The sequence below is a fragment of the Natator depressus genome, chromosome 6, assembly GCF_965152275.1.
Source record: "Natator depressus isolate rNatDep1 chromosome 6, rNatDep2.hap1, whole genome shotgun sequence".
In the NCBI taxonomy this organism is placed as follows: domain Eukaryota; kingdom Metazoa; phylum Chordata; order Testudines; family Cheloniidae; genus Natator; species Natator depressus.
This window is the reverse complement of record NC_134239.1, coordinates 28,447,406-28,466,642: the sequence shown is the minus strand read 5'-3', so window position 1 is coordinate 28,466,642 and position 19,237 is coordinate 28,447,406. Positions and strand designations below refer to the sequence as shown.

At 43.5% G+C, this 19,237-nt stretch overlaps 1 protein-coding gene across 1 annotated transcript in view; it reads right to left on the bottom strand.

Moving 5' to 3' along the window:
* IGSF22 (immunoglobulin superfamily member 22) overlaps positions 1-19,237 on the bottom strand; it is a 197,629-nt gene that overhangs the window by 46,423 nt on the left and 131,969 nt on the right. Inside the window, 3 exon segments of the mRNA XM_074954876.1 lie at positions 2,461-2,584; positions 13,856-13,969; positions 17,843-18,003. Of these exon segments, the coding sequence (XP_074810977.1) occupies positions 2,461-2,584; positions 13,856-13,969; positions 17,843-18,003 (399 nt within the window).

Sequence of the window (19,237 nt, the reverse complement as noted above, 5' to 3'; positions counted from 1 at the left end):
GGGGTAGCAGTGTCCAATGAATTGTAGAGGCCTTGCATCCTTACAACTTGGAAGGACCCTCACTCTATCACTTGGCCCCCGTAGGTGGCTTATCCTTGCCACGAGGATCCAGCATCTCTATCTTCTCTTTACACCCGGGAGGGGTGGAAGTGAGATTTATGCTCCTATCTGGGAGGTTGGAAGGGGAGCCCAGGCCTTCCACTCCACCAGGCTTTGACCCAGGGCGCTCTGAGAAGCAAACTATGACAGGCACTAGGGAATGCCCCAAGACTGCCTTGCTGGGCCGCTTCCTACCATCCACCCCCCTCTGCAGCCTCAAAGTCCAATTTAAAATAGCGATGGGGGAAAAGGGTAACTGAACCATCAGCCCAGATGGGTTCTGCTGGTAGTCCCTTGCTCCCCAGTGGAGACTTCTGTGGCAGCTTTGGTCAGGAGCTCTCAGGGTAGATCTATCCTGTTCCCCCGCTTGCCCCCATCTGAGTTGTCTGATTTCTTTTTAGATCCTTCCTCCAGCAGGAGCATGCTCTGAAGGTTGGGGGGAAGGGGCAGAATCCCTGCTGGGACCCAAACTGCTCCGTAACCTCTTCAGTTCTAGTGTGGGATTTATATACCTCACCACAGCATGAGATTCTAGGCTGCCAGCGGGGACAAGATGGCTCCCAGCATAAATGAGAGCCTTTCCAGGGATGCTCTAATTTATGGCGGCCTCCCATCGGCTGCCTCAAAGTCCAGAATCTCCATAGCATCATGGGCTAAGGGTGAATCCCCCTCCTGTCACCGAAATGCCCCCTCCCATCCTGTGCCCATCCCCAGGGTGCGTGAGGGAGGCCAGTTTAGCATCACTATGCCTGTACTGGAGGGAAGTTTCGCTTGGCTCCTTGTGGGTAGAGGACAGGTGGGGAGGCACAGTTCCAGCCCCAGTACCTCCCCAGAGTTCCCTCGGCCCCTGTGGCTTTCTCTGTTCTACTCAGACGTTATCTTACTGATAGGATTTGGAAAAGTTGTGACTATCTGGAAACAACAAGCTTGTTAAGAGGGAGGTGAAGGAAGATTTCTGCTTTCATAGACCACATTAAATGTCTTCCTTCCCCTCATATCTCTTGTTCTTCTCCCACCCTTTCCTCCCTGACATACAATATTTTTTGGCACAGGTGATGGGACTGGGCAAAGGATAGGAAAGGGGAAATTCTTTCTAATACCAAACACACTGCGAAGAACCACATTTTACTCTCACTTACACTGGAAGCCATAGGCTCCGTCTTTTACTTTTTCACCCCCACTCCATCCTGAGGCCCGCCCCCACTCCACTCCCTCCCCAAAGCCCCCACTGCTCGCTGCTCTCCACTTTCCTCCAACCCCTTCCCCAAGCCTCCAAACAGCTGATTGGGAGTTCCGCCCAACAGCTGTGGGTGGTGGGTGCTGCAGCCCCAGAGGTGCTAATGGGAGAAATTTATTTATCACACTCCTTTGATCACCTCACCTGCTCCTCTGCCTGGTAAGCCATATGGCTTGGGACTTATTCTAAGATTTCAAAACCCTAAGCAACTTCACACAATTGCCATTGTTTAAAAATCAACTTCCACAGGAATGCTTCCTCCTCTCCTCCCAAATGTGGAATTGCCTCTCCCTCCAAATTACCCTTGCCTGAGCCAAAGAAGAAGAAAGTTTCAATCCTAGGCCAGCGACAACTTTTCTATACATAAAAATGTCATTGCTTAAGGTCTGCTACTTTGCACAGAGCTTTATACCATTAGAGATGACTTGCTTCTCTGTGGGACTAGTACCAGCTTCAAAGGCCCAAAATATCGGACTTTAAAGATAAGGCATTTACTGTCATATATTGCTGCCCATCACCAGGACTCAATTTGTATCTAGGTCTTTGAGCAAGAGAGAATACAAAATGACAGTGTAGGCAAATCCTGTTCCCTCGGGGCAGAGATAAATCATGGGGACCATATATAAATTGGGTGACACCGCCACACAGAGGTGATTTTCGCTCATTCTTTCTCGTGTGATTACTTCACCACATTTTGATGATTGCATCTTATTAAACATCTGCAAGTAAAGTTGGGTCTTGAGAAATGGATGGCCAACACCATTAAAGTACCTGTGACAAAGATTCAGTGCGAAGAATGGTAATATTGTGTCAGTCACTGAAGATCAAGTTGTCGAGTCCATCCTCCAGCTAGTGTAGGATTATTCCCTACAGGATATTTTCTATAGCTTTTTAAGCCTAGTTTTAAATGCCTCAAGCAATGGTGCTTCAAGGTGGTATTTCATGAGGTTCCTTGTTTTTTAACTGTCAATCCTCCCACCCCAAAACAGTGAACAAAACAAAAATTAAAATAAAGTTAATCATGTCAGAGAACTTTTTGCCACCCCAGATACCCACAGCAAAGACAGTTAGTGAATATCCAGTGCTTTAACATTACAGGCAATATTTATTCATGTAAAGTTTACCTTCTCTTCAAGCTGCCACGGTCCTGGTTGAGCCCTACTGTGAGTGTTCAGACCATCAGTGGATCCTTCTGTATCCTTTGGCTGATGTGAAGCACTGTAGAGAGTTCCAGTCTCAGGAAGACAGCTGGGTCCCTCAGCATAGGACAAATATGGATCTAAGTAGTTCAAACTTTAAATACATACTGGCCTCTTGGGGGCTATGTAGTTACATCCATTACAGTGACTTCAGCAGTTTCACATGCTTGGAGGAATAGGATGATAAAATCTTAAGGGCAAGGATGGCTATATAACAAGAATAACCCGTCTGAAGGTCAAAGAGATGGCTTCTTGGAGCTTTTCTCAAGATATGTCATGGTGTGATTTCAAGATCTTGACCAAGCTCAGGTACCTTTTTATATTCAACTTAACTGTTTTATTTTGTTTCTTTTCAAATATAAAACATTTGGGGTCAGATATTCAAAATAATTCAACACCCAAGAGCTTCTCTTAAGGCACCTAAATAAGAGACCCTGATTTTCAAAAAAGCTCAGCACTCATTGAACAACCTAAATGAAATGGCCAGATTTTTTTAAAAAGTGCTCAACACCTAGCAGCTTCTGTTGTTCACAGACCTGACCACTTGACTTAAGTGTCCAAATGGGAAAGGAGCTCTTCTGAAAATGGGAACTGAGCTTTTTTGAAAATCTACCCTTTTATATTCAGCAATAAACTCTAGATTCTGCCACCCTTCCATGTGGAGTAGTACTTTACTGAAGGAATAATCCCGCTGAAATCAGTGGGAGTTCTCCCAGAACAGGGTATTTCTCAGCATGAGTAAAGGTAGCAGAATCTAATCATTTAGTTCTTTCGTTTTATTTGACATAATAATAGAAATGCTAAAATAATAAATACGTAACAGCAACAACAACCACCTTACATTTATATAGCACTTTCCATTCCAAAGGATCCAGACTAGACCTCTTGTTTGTGCCATGGCTGAAGTAGCGACCACACCTTATCATCGTTTGATGTCCATTCAAAGTGCTGTTAGACTGGTTACCCTGGATTTATGCTAGGTGTAAATGAGAGCTGAGTCTGGCCCAGGATGTCTCTGGGAAATAACCCACCGTTACTTGTAAAAAGTATAGGAGCCTAGCAAAACAAAGACCTGAATGCAAAGAAATCTCCATCACTAGTTGGTTTCCAAAGGTCATCAGAGAGAAATGACTTGCACGTAAAACCTCCAAAGCTTTCAAATGGGAAATTCATGGAATTCAGGCTACTTAGTTAGGTGCCTGAATACATATTTAGTTACCTATCTTTGAAAAATTTGGAACTTTGTATAAAATCTAGAAATAGAACCTCAATCACCTGACTCCCAGTCCTTTGCTCTAATTACTAGAACATATTCCCTCCCCTTCCTCTCCCTCTGATATGGGCAATATAATAGGGTGACCAGATAGCAAGTGTAAAAAATTGGGACGGGGGTGGGGGATAATAGGTGCCTATATAAGAAAAAGCCCCCAAAATCGGGACTGCCCCTATAAAATCGGGACATCTGGTCACCCTACAATGTAAGAACCCCCACTAAGCTATTCTTTCCTTTGCTCAACAGATATCTACCAATATGCCAGAGCTTCTTCATTTCTTACATCCGATTTTCGTACGCACAGTCCAGGGCCACACCATTTAAGCATGCAAAGGAGAAGGATTAGAGCAGGAGGGGCCGTGCCGGACTCTTTCCTTTTGATCCCCGGAGAGAAGTGCTGCTGCAAAAAGCCTTTGCCTTATAAGAAGAAAGCAGAAGACTTGCAGCTGCCACTGGGACCAGAGGAACTCAAGTCAGACATAATAATAAAACTTTGACTCAGGGAAGCATTACAACTTCTCAAAGGAGAAATCTCTGTAATAAGACACATGCTGCTGCAGGAATTCTCTGTCTTGTGGACTCAAAGATGTGCTGACGTTAAAGAGGAAGCGGAGGAAGCTGATCACATTGGAAGGGGACTGGCAGGACACACTCTAGAGGGCAGGAACAATGCCCAGAAAACAGTGACAATGAGCATTTTAGAATAATAATGGTGCAGCGTGGTTCCTTGTTTGCATTCTGAGAAGCCTGAGTGAGACGACGCAAAGAAAAGCAGCACCTGAGCACCAGGGTCTGGTGGAGAGAATAAAGGACTGGAAGTCAGGATACTGGCATTCTCTCTATCTTAGAAAGAAAAGGAGGACTTGTGGCACCTTAGAGACTAACAAATTTAGTCTCTAAGGTGCCACAAGTCCTCCTGTTCTTTTTGCGAATACAGACTAACACGGCTGCTACTCAGATATCTATCTTAGGGCTTTGTACAGCAGACCATCAACATAGTAGCTTTCTTTTAGATACTACAAGCCATACTGCAAGCACTGAAACTAACTTGCTGCATAGCTCTGAATAAGTCACTTAACCTCTCTTTGCTTCTCAGCTTCCCCATCAGTAAAGTGGACATAATACAAAGTAGCCTTTTTGGGCCTTAAGGGTATATCTACCCACCTATTAAACAGCTGTGGCTGGCCCAGGTCATCTGACCGGCTTGCAGAGCTTGGGCTGCAGGGCTGTAAAATTACCATGTAGATGTTTGGGCTCGGGCTGGAGCCTGAGCTCTGAGACCCTGGGATGGGGGAGGGGCCAGAGCCAAGGCTCCAGCCTAAGCCCAAATGTCTACATAACAATGTTTAGCCCAGCAGCCCGAACCCGAATCAGTTGACCTGGGCCAGCTGCAACTGTGCCGCAGGTCTTCTATTCCAGTGAAGATGTACCGTACGTGGTCTGTGAAGGCCATCTACATGGAAGTGAATTTCACATCCAGCTGCTGAATTCCATTTGGAATGTGGAGTCTATTGTACTAATGTATCTGGAGTCTGTGAGGAAAGTGTACTCCACCTTGTATCACAGTATAATGCATTCAACTGTCTGGGGTAGGGGAAGAATCCCTTCCTGACCTCAGAAGGCAATCAGCATGCACATTGAAGCACGAGGACTGTCAGCCCTTTGAATGCTTTGCCCTCACAAATACAGCTGCAAATGTTACTTTCACTCATTTGCATTTCTAATTCTTTTTTGAATGCTGCGAAACTATTTTTCTCTCTGGGAATCCTGAGCTGCCCCTTATTACCATATTCTCGCATTTACCCTCACAGATGTCAGAAATTATACACATATATTTAGGCTTGGCAGGGTGGGGAAGAGAGTTTAACCTCACAGAAAATATGCTTTAATTTTTTTCAAGCAAAAATGCAAAATATTAGTTTCACTTAAAAACACCAATGAATAGGACCCAGTTATGATTAAGAAGTTGTAAATTTAACCTCTCATTTTCTGTTTAACATCTCCCCCTGATAAAAATGTCACCAGCCATAACATTGAAATCCCAGTTCTCAGGTTTACAACCCAATCCAGATTCAAACATGCACCTCATAAGATTGCCCATATGCAAGTTACACATTACCTCTGCTCCCCCTGCTGTCTCTGCCTGAAACTGCAGGGAACCGAAATGGATAAAGCTGCTGTTTACAGACCTCTTCAATCTCAAGCATTTTACTTAGCTCTTACATAGTACTTTTCATCTGTTGATCTCAAAGCACCTAACAAAGGATGGGAAGCATCATCACTCTCATTCTACTGCTGGGGGGAAACTGAAGCAAGAGGTGTGGTTTGCCCAAAGTCATACAGCAAGTCAATGAGTGACGAGCACAACCCAGATCCCTCCTCACCACCAGTCTTCATGCCCCATTCACACCACGTTTCACAAGCTGGAACTGCTCACATGACAAGACAGAAGAAAGACTACCGCTGATTATGCTGAGAAAAATAATTTTTGGTGTGTTTCGAAACCACACGCTGGACACAGGAATTTGTTGTGGTCCTATGGGAAACACTGTGCACTACAGATGCTAACTGAGGTCTCTGATATAAGACCACCTGCTGAACTTTGTGGAGCAGGGAGGTAAAAGTGTGGTAGGCTTGTGTTTTTTCACTAGATAAAGTGTCTCCAATAAGAAAAGTGGTAGTGCCCACTATCAGCTGAGTTCCCCCTGTCCTTAGCAGGGCAGCTAAAGATTTAAACCTATTAAGTAGCAGGAAAGAAGTAATCCTGCCCATTCTAAACACCTTTCCCTATACAGGAGCTCTCCTTCCTCTGCTATATTCAAATGCTTATCTAATAGTCCCTTCAGTTCTTAAACTTTATAATCGGAGAGAGAAATATGTGAATGATGTTAATTATGGCAAGGCCAAGCAATAAATAGGCGGATTAGTGCCAAGTTGGTAAAACAAAATAACATCTCATGAGCCATTTGAACATTTTGGGCATGAGTAACTAGAATGCTCTGCCTGTGGTGATGCAAAGCAGCTGTAAAGCCATTTGAACCAGTCAGTTAAGCCAGGTTTATGGCTGCTTTGTATCAATGAATGGATGCAAAGCAGTGAGAATGCACTGGTGAAACTGGCCGTACATTTTCAAGAGCCCCTCAGAGCATGCTATTAATGCAAAACAGGAGTGAGCAGCAGGCTAGTCTTCCTTAGGTTGAAGTCCATGGAGCTACACTGATTTACACCAGCTGAGCATCTAAGCCTCTGTGTTGATCTTATGGAGCATTATTTACAGTAGTTCCTACTTTGTTTGCTGTGGAATGATTCTCTACTAGGAATTCTCCTCAGAAAAGAGACAAATGTTTAGATTCAGCTACTGTCCCATACCCACATCGCTATCCCTCAGCAACAAATATTCTTTATTTGACGCATGGCATAAATCGTGCAAAAACATGTCATTTTCTTCACTTACTTGGTTTGACATTGAAGGGCACAAAACATCTTAAAACGTTATTTGGAGGGGGAGGGGCAGTTTCCATTTACAATGCCATTCTGACCATCAGTGATGCTTGTTTCTATGAAAGAGTCATTAGACGAGGGTAATGTCACCCTTATAAAAAAGTTGGTAGCAAGGGGAGTAGGATAGCTGGTAAGTTTTACATAAAACTAACAGTCATGTTATGCTCAAAATGCTTAAGTTTATTGCTCTATTTAATGACTACCAACAGTTTTTTAAAAAAGAACGCCAGTTCACTCGGTTAGCGTATCACTGAAGGAAATATTTTAAATACAGCAATAAAATCAAGTGGTTTAAAGATAACACATTTTGCCACATTCATGCAAACCCTGCTGACAGGATTTTTACAGAGGCACGGATACAAAGTAAACACAGGTACTGAACCAACAGAAGACATGTCTTGAACCTTTGGGAAAGCTTTCCCCACAGTGACACAGTAAGTTGTATATACGCACAGCTCTTCAGGCCCGATCCTGTGCAGAACATCAGTGGGAGCAGGCGCAAGCCCTTATTGTTCTGAATGCTGTTTTTGATCCCTTCTTGATCAACAAGTGCCATAAATTCTCAGAATTTTCAGCACTTCCTAGAAATGTTTTTTGTTTTAAAAAAAAAGTTGTGGATAGCTTTAATTGTTCATTAGGGTCCCAGTTCAGCAAAGCACTTAACTCACATAGGCAAGTCCATCCATGCTCAGTAAAGTGCTCAAGCATGTATGTAACGATGTGCATGCTTGGAGTCCTTTGCTGAATTCGGGCCTAGAACACAGCCAAGAGCAGCAGAGTCTCTATTGCCTAAAGGGAACTGTTGCTGCACGGATCAGGGGTTTTAGGAACCAGAGACAGTGACAGTCTGAATTTATTTAGAGGCAAATCTCTAAACACTGGCCAACATATTAAGGCTGAGGTTTTTCAAAACTTCCTATGGGATTTGGATGCCCTGTTCCCATTAATTGTAATGAGAACTGGGCACTCAGATCAATTACGGTATGTTTACACTGCAACCAGGAGGTGACTGCTGCTGCTTCGCTGATATTGTTACTCGAGCTACCTTTGATCTAGCATGTCCGACGTGCTGCAATCACACACCTAACTGCAGCATAGACATTCTCTCAGGGCTTGTCTATACTTAAAACACTACAGCGTCACAGCTGTAACTCTTCAGTGAAGAGGGAGAGCTTCTCCCATTGGCACAGGTACTCCACCTCTGAGAGGCGGTAGCTAGGTCCATGGGAGAATTCTCCCATTGAGCTACGGTTGTCTACAGTCAGGTTTAGGTTGGTTTAACTGCGTCACTCAGGGGTGTGGAATTTTCACACCCCTGAGCAACATAGTTATATCAGCCTAACTTCCTGGTGCAGACCAGGCCTCAGACAGCTTTGAAAATCTCAACCTAACTTCACAGTGCACACGTGACCTCCTTTACTATGTATTCATTAGAGAAGAGCTCAAGTCACAACATTCAGAATCTGTGTTAAAACACCCCAAATTTCATGGGAAACTGTATCATGGATTTTGGTCTGGCTCATAAAGAGAGTAGCTATTTGCCAAATTCAGATCTGGATCCAAGTTAAGATTTCATAATGCTCACAAAGATTGGGGGAATGCTTGAGTTCAGGGTTTGGTTCAGACTCATCTCTAATGGTCACCATACTTTTCCATTCTTTTCTTGATTCCATGGTATATTGGAGACAAAGAAGTGGCAATCGCCTCATGTCAATGAATTGTTTTTTCGCCCCTCCCTTGGTTCTGCTACATTTTGTGGAATTTTTCTTTTTTCACAAGCAAACATGAGGTGTAAAACATGATTTCAATATGAATCAACTTGAATCATTTAATGCAGAGGCTCAGAAGGTTTATGATATACACAGTATTCGGTAGTTTAAAATGTAAAAACAATCAGAAAAAGGCAAAAAGTTAATTTCAAGCTTAGTCAACATACCATACATATTTCAGCATGACAGTTTCAAAGAGTTCCACACTGTATTTGGATCTATTAGCAATTAAATCATTTTTTAAAAACAGCGAACTCAAGACAGCTAGTGAATTTTTTTTTTGATTTTGTAACAAATGAAGCTACTATTCTTATTTACAGTATAAATAAGCCATTTTTTTGGTGATTATGTTCTGCCACATGTTTAAGACAAGCAGTATCTCAGCTCTTAAAAGTTGATGCAAACAAGAGCAAAAAGAAAGCAATATCAAAGTAAAACAATATATATATATATATATATATATATATACCTATATATATATATATATCTTCAACAAAGACTGCCAAGTTACCATGTGTCTCTTATCAGATCTAAAATATAGCTGACTCCCGTCAAGAGTTCTCTTGGTTTTAACCACTAGGAATATCATGAAAGCTTATTCTTCTGCTGCTCTAGAGAGCTGTTTTTCATACAAGCTCATGACATGGTGGACAAATTGATATTGTTCACAAGTCTGGATCATTCCTCCCCTGAAAAGGAAAGCAGAAAAAAAGGGGAGGGAAACAGTCCTTTTGTTACATGTAAACAGTGCACTTAATGGTGAATGGCACAGCTAAAATGAAATGGACTTACGCTCCAAGAGCCTATTCCAAAGCCCAATGACTGAAGTCAATGGAAAAGCTGCCACTGACTGCGCTGCATTTGGATCTGGCCCCAAGTGCCTCTGCTAACCAGTAAATGAGTATTCAGAACAGAAATAAGTTTTACCTTTGCTTTTCTCTCAGTGAGGCCCTAATTCATTGACAATATCATAATTTATTATGTGTTACAGGAGTCATGCTAGGCACTGTATAAATACATAGTTAGACAGTCCCTCCCCCAAAGAGCTTGCAGTCTAAATAGACAAGACAGGCGCGAGGGGAAACAAGTTAAGGGACTTGTCCAGTGTCACCCAGCAGGTCAATGGCAGAGCTGGGAATAGAAGCCAGGTCGCCTAAATCCCAAACCAGTGCCCTATCAACTGGGCCTCACTGTCTCCCATGCAGTAAATTAGATTTCCTCTCTCTTTCTCTCTCTGATGTCACAGGATGATGCATTCCAGAATACTTCCAGTGAACCAGGAAGTGCCAGTGGGATTTCAGACTAGGCAAAGACATTTCAACAGAGAACAGCTCATATTCTGAGCTGACTGCCACCCACATCCTGATTAGTAAGGACTTTCAACATAGAAATCTGGGCTTCACTGAGCTTTCAGTCTAACTGAACTGAAAACCTGAAATGAAAACCGAGTTCACTTGAACCCATACTATAACTAGGCAAGAAGAGAAACGTGATTTGCTGTTACACTCATTGTAATCGTAGGGCGAGGCTGTACGTAAGTGGCCTCCTCCCTTACTTCCCTGCGTAGTGGCTGTGCCCAATCCTAGTTCCTCTGCTCAAGCAGCTCAAGGAGTGCAATCACTGCATGAGGCAGATGCTCCAAAGTCGGCAGGAAGATAGTGGTGTCATGTGTCCCCCCACAACCTCTGCACCAGCTGGCGGGGTGGGGAAAACACGCTGCACCCCTTCAAAGAAACCCCATTACCAGCTGAGCATACCTATTTGTCAATCTGCTCTATTTAGAACAGCATCTTTGTTCATCTGCTTCAGAGTGTTTCTGTGCACCGCATTTCTTCTGCACACAGCACTGAAAATGTATCTCCATCAGGCTGTGACACACAAGGAATGTTAGTCATATCCGGTGATTACTCCCCATGCAATTCCATTAACAACTAGGTTGGACCCTGACGTTGTGGCAACAGAAGCAGTGGGGTGGCCATCTAGTTTCAGACCACAGGAAATGATTTTCCTTTTATCTCATTTTCTGCTATGCTGCTGCTTCCTCCCTTCCCCCACTCCTCCCCACACACCATGAGTTCACTGTCCAAGCTTTGGCAAAGACTTGAGAATCTACATTTTCACCCTTCTTTGCCACAGAGACCTTTCAAATACACGTTTTTTCACTGACAGAAGGTACCCAACATCCCTGAACACCGGCTGAAGGGATGTAGGAAGCATTGCTCAGCCTGTTCTTTGTCACATCGACTATTTTTAGGACCAAATGCTGGACTCCTGTACAAAGTCCAATACGCAGGCCCTTGCAAGGGACCTAGGGAGAAGGAATCTTTGTCCTGTTAACCTGACAGCAAGCTGAAAAACACCCCACTGGCTTTAATAGGAACTACTGCTGTGTAGTCACAGATCCACTGATGACATTATCCTAAAGTATTTGTTCTTCCATGGAGCAGTGCTTAGCAGTAGCACACTGAGGTGTATATAGCCCCTACCCACCAGGGGTTCTAGGCAGTCTCTCTCCAGACAAACAACTAGTGTAGTGAAACTCCATCTAGGGCCTTCTGCAGCTATTGTGGCAAAAGGATTTCTCCCTCAATGTCAAAAGAGGGCACTTCTTTTGCAGATAGCAAAGGTCAGAAGTTCAGGAGGGTGGCAACTGCACTACTCTTTTATCACATTCACCTTATAATGCCAGACTCCAGAATGGACCTGAGGAAGGCTTCCCCTTCCGGGTGCTGGTGTCTGTTATTTCATGTTAGTAAAATTAGCTTCCCCAAACCAGATATTGGACATTGGACATGGCACTGACTATCTGAAGATGTTCCCTGCTGTTCACAAGCAAGAGGAGGATTCTTAGTGCCAACGCTCATCGTAGCGCTACTGTTCTGCATGTCTTGTAGTGTTTTCCTACTTTCACCTCCCTTGCTCAAAATGTTCATTCCAACCTCTCATCCCCCAACACCACCATGTCCCTGGAGGCTCTTCCACCCCTGCTCAACTGGTTTTCTCTGCCGACTCAACTGGTATAATGGTGATGGGTCAAAGAGGTTGCTATCTGCTATGCTCCTTTGCAATGGCTGCCGCTGTCCATGTGCTTGCTCCTGGGGCCACAACGAGACATGGGGCCAGAGGGGCGGTGGTGGCAGCAGACAGACACATGGAGAGATGGTTTCAAAGGGGCTGCTAGCCCCTTTCCCCCCATTCCCTGGAAGCAGCAGGACCTTGCTGGCCATCAGGCCTCTCTCCTGTGATTCATAATGCTGTTCCCTACCCCCATCCCACGAAGGGACTGTCAGGGACAGAGGAGAGGCAGGCCTCCCAGCCTGATCTTTCCCAATGTACTGGGGGCTCCTGCAGGGCCCCCGGTCTTGCTCCCCCTCTGATGAAGCAGTAGGTATTAGGCACATTTAAATACCTGCTGTGCCCTCCTCTTCTTCTGAACTCCCATCCCCATAGGCCAGCATTAAAAAATGTACCTCCTGTAGCAAGCACAGTGTTTGTCTGGACACCTTCCGCTCTCATTCCTCTGGCTACCTGGCTGTGAAATGCACCCCCCATATTACGCTCAGACAGAAGTCAGTGGAGGGCATTTCAGATCCAGCGACTCTCTCTGTGCTCGTACAAACCAAGGCTCTGTTCAATGTTTTCTTTTTTCTTTTGTGACCGTTCATTGTCTGGGTTGACCTTCATTGAAACAGCCAAACTCCCAGCACCTCTGCAGGTCTCTGCCTATCAAGACCACAGCAGAGTGAAAAGCATTTCATTTTCTGCCTCCCACTGAGCAGAACGACTCGCCTGAAATAAGGTTCAGTGTGGGGTTGTGTTTTTCATTCATTTTTTTAAAGAACATTGGTATATTTTTCATGACATTTCTTCCCCTCACTCCATTTATTATTATCGTTAGAGAGAGCATGGGGACACGTTTTGACAGAGCTTCAAACCAACGGGAGAAGAAAAATAATCTCTCTGGTGCAAAACTCAGGCCCGTCCACTTTGTAGTCAAAATCAAAGGCAACTGGCATGATGAGAAGCCCTTAAACAGAAACCTTTTGATTGTGGAGAGCTTTGCATCTCCTTTCGCATGTCTGCAAACATCTCTTGCCTGTGTGTAAAGAAACATCGCCCAGCCTACACTATCGGCAGCTTCCATACTGCAGTGCTCTTACACTGAGGCTTGTGATTCCAGCTAGACTATGTTCATTTTCTTCATCATCCATCCTCACAGCTGTGTGCCGGTCTGTGATTCTGAGAGCAATGGCCCTCTCAGCCGTATTCTTTTAGCTATAACTGTGGACCAGATCCTCAGTCAGCGTAAATGAGCAGTAGTTCCATTAAAATAAATCAGCTGTAACTCCATTAAAGTCAAGGCAGCTATGTCAGCTGAAGATCTGCCCCCACTGTGACTTGTTGGAGTTGTCGTCTGCTGCTGGGATTTGATAATTTTGGTAACACAGGCTAATACCATAGCACAGATGAGAGGTGCCATTTAAAATTCTCAGTAGTATCTAAGGCCCAAATCCTTCAAAGGTGTTTAGGCACCTATCTCCCATTGATTTCACTGGGAGTTAGGCACCTAAATACCTTTGAGATCTAGGCCCAAGTGACTTAGAAGCCTAAGTCTCACTAAAAGTCAATTGGACTTGACTCATAGCCACTACTTAGGCTCAGGTACTTTTGAAAATTTTACCCACTGACCTAAGGTTTGTCTTTTTTCCCCCCTCATGTTTCTTTTCCCCCTTAAACATGTGGACATTTTTTTTTTAAAGGAAGAAAATTCCCTTACCTGTCTAGCCGTAACTGGCAGGTTGTTCTCAGGATGTCAGTTATCCCCTCGTACTTCAACTGTTTACAACAAATGGTGGTGGCAATAAAGCAGCCAGTTCTCCCAATCCCTGCACTGGGGAGGAGAAAAAGTGCGGGCAAATAACCCAGAAAGAAAAATGTTAAAATTTCATTTATAATGTACGGAGGCTGCTGTCAAATGTGTGAAATAAACAGAATCTCCCATCATCCCTAGGGGCGTGTGTATGGAAAAGTCATTACTAATTATTAATAAAAGACATTAGCTTCACTGGGACTTAAGTAATAATAATACAGCTTATACAGCACTTTTAATCAGTAGATGGCAAAGCATTTTACAAAGGAGGTCAGTATCATTATCCCCATTTTAAAGATGGGGAAAATGAGTTATAGAAAGGCGATGTGACTTGCCCAAGGTCACCCAGCAGCAGAACTGGGAAAAGAACCCAGGATGCATCCGATGAAGTGAGCTGTAGCTCACGAAGGCTTATGTTCAAATAAATTGGTTAGTCTCTAAGATGCCACTAGTACTCCTTTTCTTTTTGCGAATATAGCGTAACACAGCTGCTACTCTGAAACAGGTTTCCAGAGTCACAGTTCAGTGCTTATCCACTAGGCCCAGCTGCCTTTCTATGGTAGCATGCGGAAGGTTTGCATGGCTCTAGTTAGCTTCAGTGGTGTACTGTATAAGATAGTAAAGTGGTCTTCCACGTTAGGCCTATCAATCCATCATCACTGCAGCCTCTGAGCACTAAGATGGTGTCTGTTGAAATCTCATAGATAGTAGTTTCACTCCCTTGATATGTTTCAAAGTATTAGATGTTACTAATATTTCATGATTATGAAAAAAAATAACAGGTACTCTCCCCAAAAGGCTGTATTCAGCAGCAAAGGAATTTTAGTGATGCACATTATAAAGAAAAAGAGATATGACCTAATGTTGGTGCATCATGCTACAAAACAGGGGATCAGAGTCTGAATCCCAGGCATAGACCTTCATTTTGCACTCGGGAAGGTGGAAGGACTGGAATGCTGTGAGGTGTATGCCAATGGCTGGTCCACCGCTCAGTTTGGTTGGGAAGCAGTACATCTGATTGCGGCTGGGGGTGATGCCACTGCGGCAGGGGTCTGATGTAAAATGGGATGGAGGTGCTCCTATGGGATGCAGGGCCTCAGTGAAACAGGGATTGAAAGATGCCTGCCATGACTCTGAACCTTGATCCTTCCCTCACCACCTAGGAGCTGGTTGGTTCATTGTTGATACGGCAAGCCAAGTACAGAAACTTGGTGTCAGCTGAGAATATCTCATGGTGGAGTAGGGATGGCCTCCATGTACAAAAGAGATTAGAAAATAAAGTCGGAGTAGGTACTTCGCCCCCTCCCCCTCAGAAGCAATTACTTACTAATGTGTGGAATGGACAGTCAGACACAGCAAACCATGTTGTAACCATGAGCATATTTTTTTCAAGAGAACCTAGCACTTAGATGAGGGGCCCTGCAAGGGGCGGAGGGGACGACCCCAGAGCCCGGGCTCCAGCCTGAGCCCTAACGCCTACACTGCAATTTATAGCCCCACAGCCTGAGGCCTGTGAGCCCGAGTCAGCTGACACAGGCCAGCCATGGGTGTTTTATTGCAGTGTAGACATACCCTAAATAACAGAGACACAAATAACCATTATTCCTTGGTCAGATTAAGTCTGAAAGATCTCCCCGGGGTGCACGTCTCAAGATGAGTTTTCATTCATACATGCTGTGACAAATATTGCTTAAATAATTCTGACAACAGCAACACACGCAGTAAGTCTGATGCCACTTCCAAAGTCATTCAGATCTGGAATCTCACAATTCTCTGGATTTGTGCAGGATACAACAATTCACCACTAAAGAAACCACTGATTTTTCTTTTCTGTTATCAATGTAAAGACATTTTTCTGTATATCTGTTTCAGGCCCTGGTTAATGACTAGAGATGATTTTGTTCTCACATGTGCTATGCTATTGTGGCAAAGAGAAGCTGTGAACTCCTCTTACTACCACCATGAAGAATGAGCAGCAAAGCTGACAACACTTCTGCATGTTAACTAATTAAGTGAGCAGTCTCAGGAATAATTACCCTTCACAATCTCCAGAGAACCTACATCCATTTAAACAGTGTTAAAATCATAGTGCAAAGACACTGGCAACAAGTGTTCAGGCAACAATTGGACTTATATATGGCTGTGGCTACCAAAGTTCCAGCATGGTTTCCCTGACCACTAAAGACAGGATTTTGACCTCGTTATTTAAATTTTCAGGGAGAAATTCCTGACCAAGCTGGTTAGGAAAATGGGGCTAGCAATAACTGTGCTTAAATGGTGTTAAGCTGTAGCAGGGAACATGGTTAAAATGACAAAATGCAGGCACTACAAAGGAAGAAGGACGATCTTACTTTTCAGGCATAGACCAAGACTAAGGCAATCTAGGTTCAATTTCTGGTGCTGCCATAAACTTCCTGTATGACCTTCGATAAGTCACTGTTTCTATACCTCAATTCCCAACCTTCTACTTCCATGTTGCATCCCATTTCCCATCCTTTGTCTGTCTTGTCTATTTAGAGGGGAAACTCCTCAGGGCAGGGACTGTCACTTACTATGTGTATGTATAGCACCTAGTTCACTGAGGCCTGGAGGTTGGTTGGCTCTCTAGGTGCTACACTGATACAAATAACAAATAATATACAGATCTTCTTCGATGCTTTTCATCCATAAATGTCAAACCATTTTACAAAAGAAGGTAAGTAGCACCCCCATTTTCAGATTGGAAAACTGAGCAAAGAGAGGTAAAGATACTTGCTCAAGTCACATAGCAGGTTAGTGGCAGAGGCAGGAATAGAAACCAGGTCTTCTGAGTCCAGTGCCTTACCCACAGGTCTATGTTAGGAATGACAGCCTACCTTTAACATGTACTTGTTATTAAGAATACTTTCAGGATTAGGCTCATGTTTGATTTTTTAAAAGGTTTACTACTTTGTATTTAAGAGGGCTGACAGTATTAGCATCTTTGCAGTGGTTATGCTCTCCTAGAAGATCAAATCCTGAGCGCTGCTGAATACCTGCACCTTCCACTGAAGCCAATGGGAATTGTGGGATTCAGCACATTTTAGGGCATAGGCTATGGTTTGGTACACTTCCTAATCTTGAATACATACAGTTTACTACATTCACAGCATATATTTTTTCCAAAAGGGCATCTGAAAAAATCGGACACTGCTCTAGTCACCAGCTGTCATTTAAAATTCTCTAGACGCCTACTACCCTCTCTGTTAATACTTAGGTAAGAAAAATGACCAAATGTCTTGCATTTCCAAAAATCACCAGTATGCTACTGGAGATGGAAAGACAAAGCAGTGGGCGAGAGAGTAAAACAAGCATGCAAAGCAAAATATGAAGCTGTGGACTGGGGTCAGTATTGCCTGTGAAAGCTACCATGAGATTCCAGTGAGACATACACGGATTCACAGATATTAAGGCCAAAGAGGACCATTATGATTATCATGAATCATTCTTGTAGCTCTTTTCAGAACACTTTCCAATCAATTATAGACAGAGGTAATAGCTCCCTGATTACTTGTACCTGGGCACCATCAGTTGTTAGCTCAGTGATCAATTCCTCTTTATGCATCAGCATGAGATCTAATATAGAATTGCCCTAAGTCAGTTGCAATACTTTTTGTGTCATAAAATTATAATTATAATTTTTAGAAACTCCAAGGATATTTTACTAGTGGCTGCATGAGACCTTCAGTATATCTCTCCCAGACTGAATTTCCCTGTGATAAAGCAGTTTTTCTTTTTACACATTATAAATAAACGTTTAAAGAGCTGCTCATCCTGTTTCCTTGCAATTGCATGAAGTTTTTCTTTTCTCTGCTAGGTCTTTAAGACACTCTATGTCACAGAGCTCCATGGAGATCTAATACAGCATTAACTTACCTGCAGTGGACAATGACTGGGGCATTCTTTTCTTCTGCACATTGCATGGCCTCTTCCACATCCCGCACCAGTTGCAAGAGGGCTGGTGCTTGATCTGGTGTCTTTTGGTCTGGCCAGGATGTATACCAGTAATGTCGCAGGTTTCTTACTTCACCACCTTTCTGTGACCCAGTTATACAGAAAATTAGTACACTACTGCAAACATTTTCAAAGTTTCAAAGAAAACTGATAAACTATGACAATCTGTTTCTTTGGGCATGTCTACGCCACCAGTGAGTCTCCGAGCTTGTGTCGACAGACTTGGCCTCACGGGGCTTGTGCTACAGGGCTAAAAACAGCTGTGTGGATGTTCAGGCTCAGGCTCAGGCTCTGAAGTCCAGGGAGGATGGTGGGGCTTCAGAGCCTGAGCCACAATGTCTACATTGCTATTTTTAGTGCCACAGCGCAAGCCCAAGTCTATAGATCCTTGCTGCTATGAGTTTCAAAATGCAGTGTAGCCATACGCTGTGAGAACAGCAGAAGTAAACCAGTGTGAAAGGAAAACGAGCACCCACACACAAAGCCACAAAACGCAGAAATTCTGATTTCAAGGCTCACTACTGCACTTGAGCAAACTGTTAAAAAAAATTCACTAAAAACCCTGCTAAACTCTCATGCCCTTTTTCAGAGTTCTCTGTCCCAGCTCCTCCACATTAGTGCCAAGAGTTGTGTGCAAAATGATGTCTCCTTTATACCAGTCTACAGCCATCTTACTCTCCTCCTGACAGATTCATTCAGGAAGGCTACAGTGGTTTATAACACAATTGTTTTAATGAAGTATTTGATAGACTCTCAGATAAATTGATCGATTACCCTTTCTGTTTGTATATTTTATATAAATAATAATATACACACACACAGCAAGACATTCAGAGACATTGAGGAAAGCGAGATTTGTGCCTTTAGTTATGGCCTCAAGTTTTTGGGCATCAACACAACCCACTTTAGGCCTAAGTTTCAGAGGTGCTAAATGGAGTTAGCGAGCCTCAAAGTCTTGGGCTTAGCCTTGCAGAGACTGTCTGGAGCAGCCAGCATTTGGCTGAATAATTCTCTTCAAAAGGCAGGAAAGCGTCCAAGGAAAGTAACCTTTAGCTTCCACAGACTTCCTTTAAACACTTGACTGAGTTTTAAGGAAGCAGTGGAGAGCAATTTTGGTTTCAGACTAAGAACTAGGAGCAACATTTTCAAAAATGCCTAAGACCCAGATTTTTAAAAAGTGTTGCTCTGCTCAGCATTGCAATGCCTAATTAATTTAGTCTTATTTTCAAAAGTGATGTACACACTAAGGAAACTTAGTCTCACTGAAAGTCAATGGGACTGCAGGCTGCATGACCATCCCTCCCTGTCACACTATGA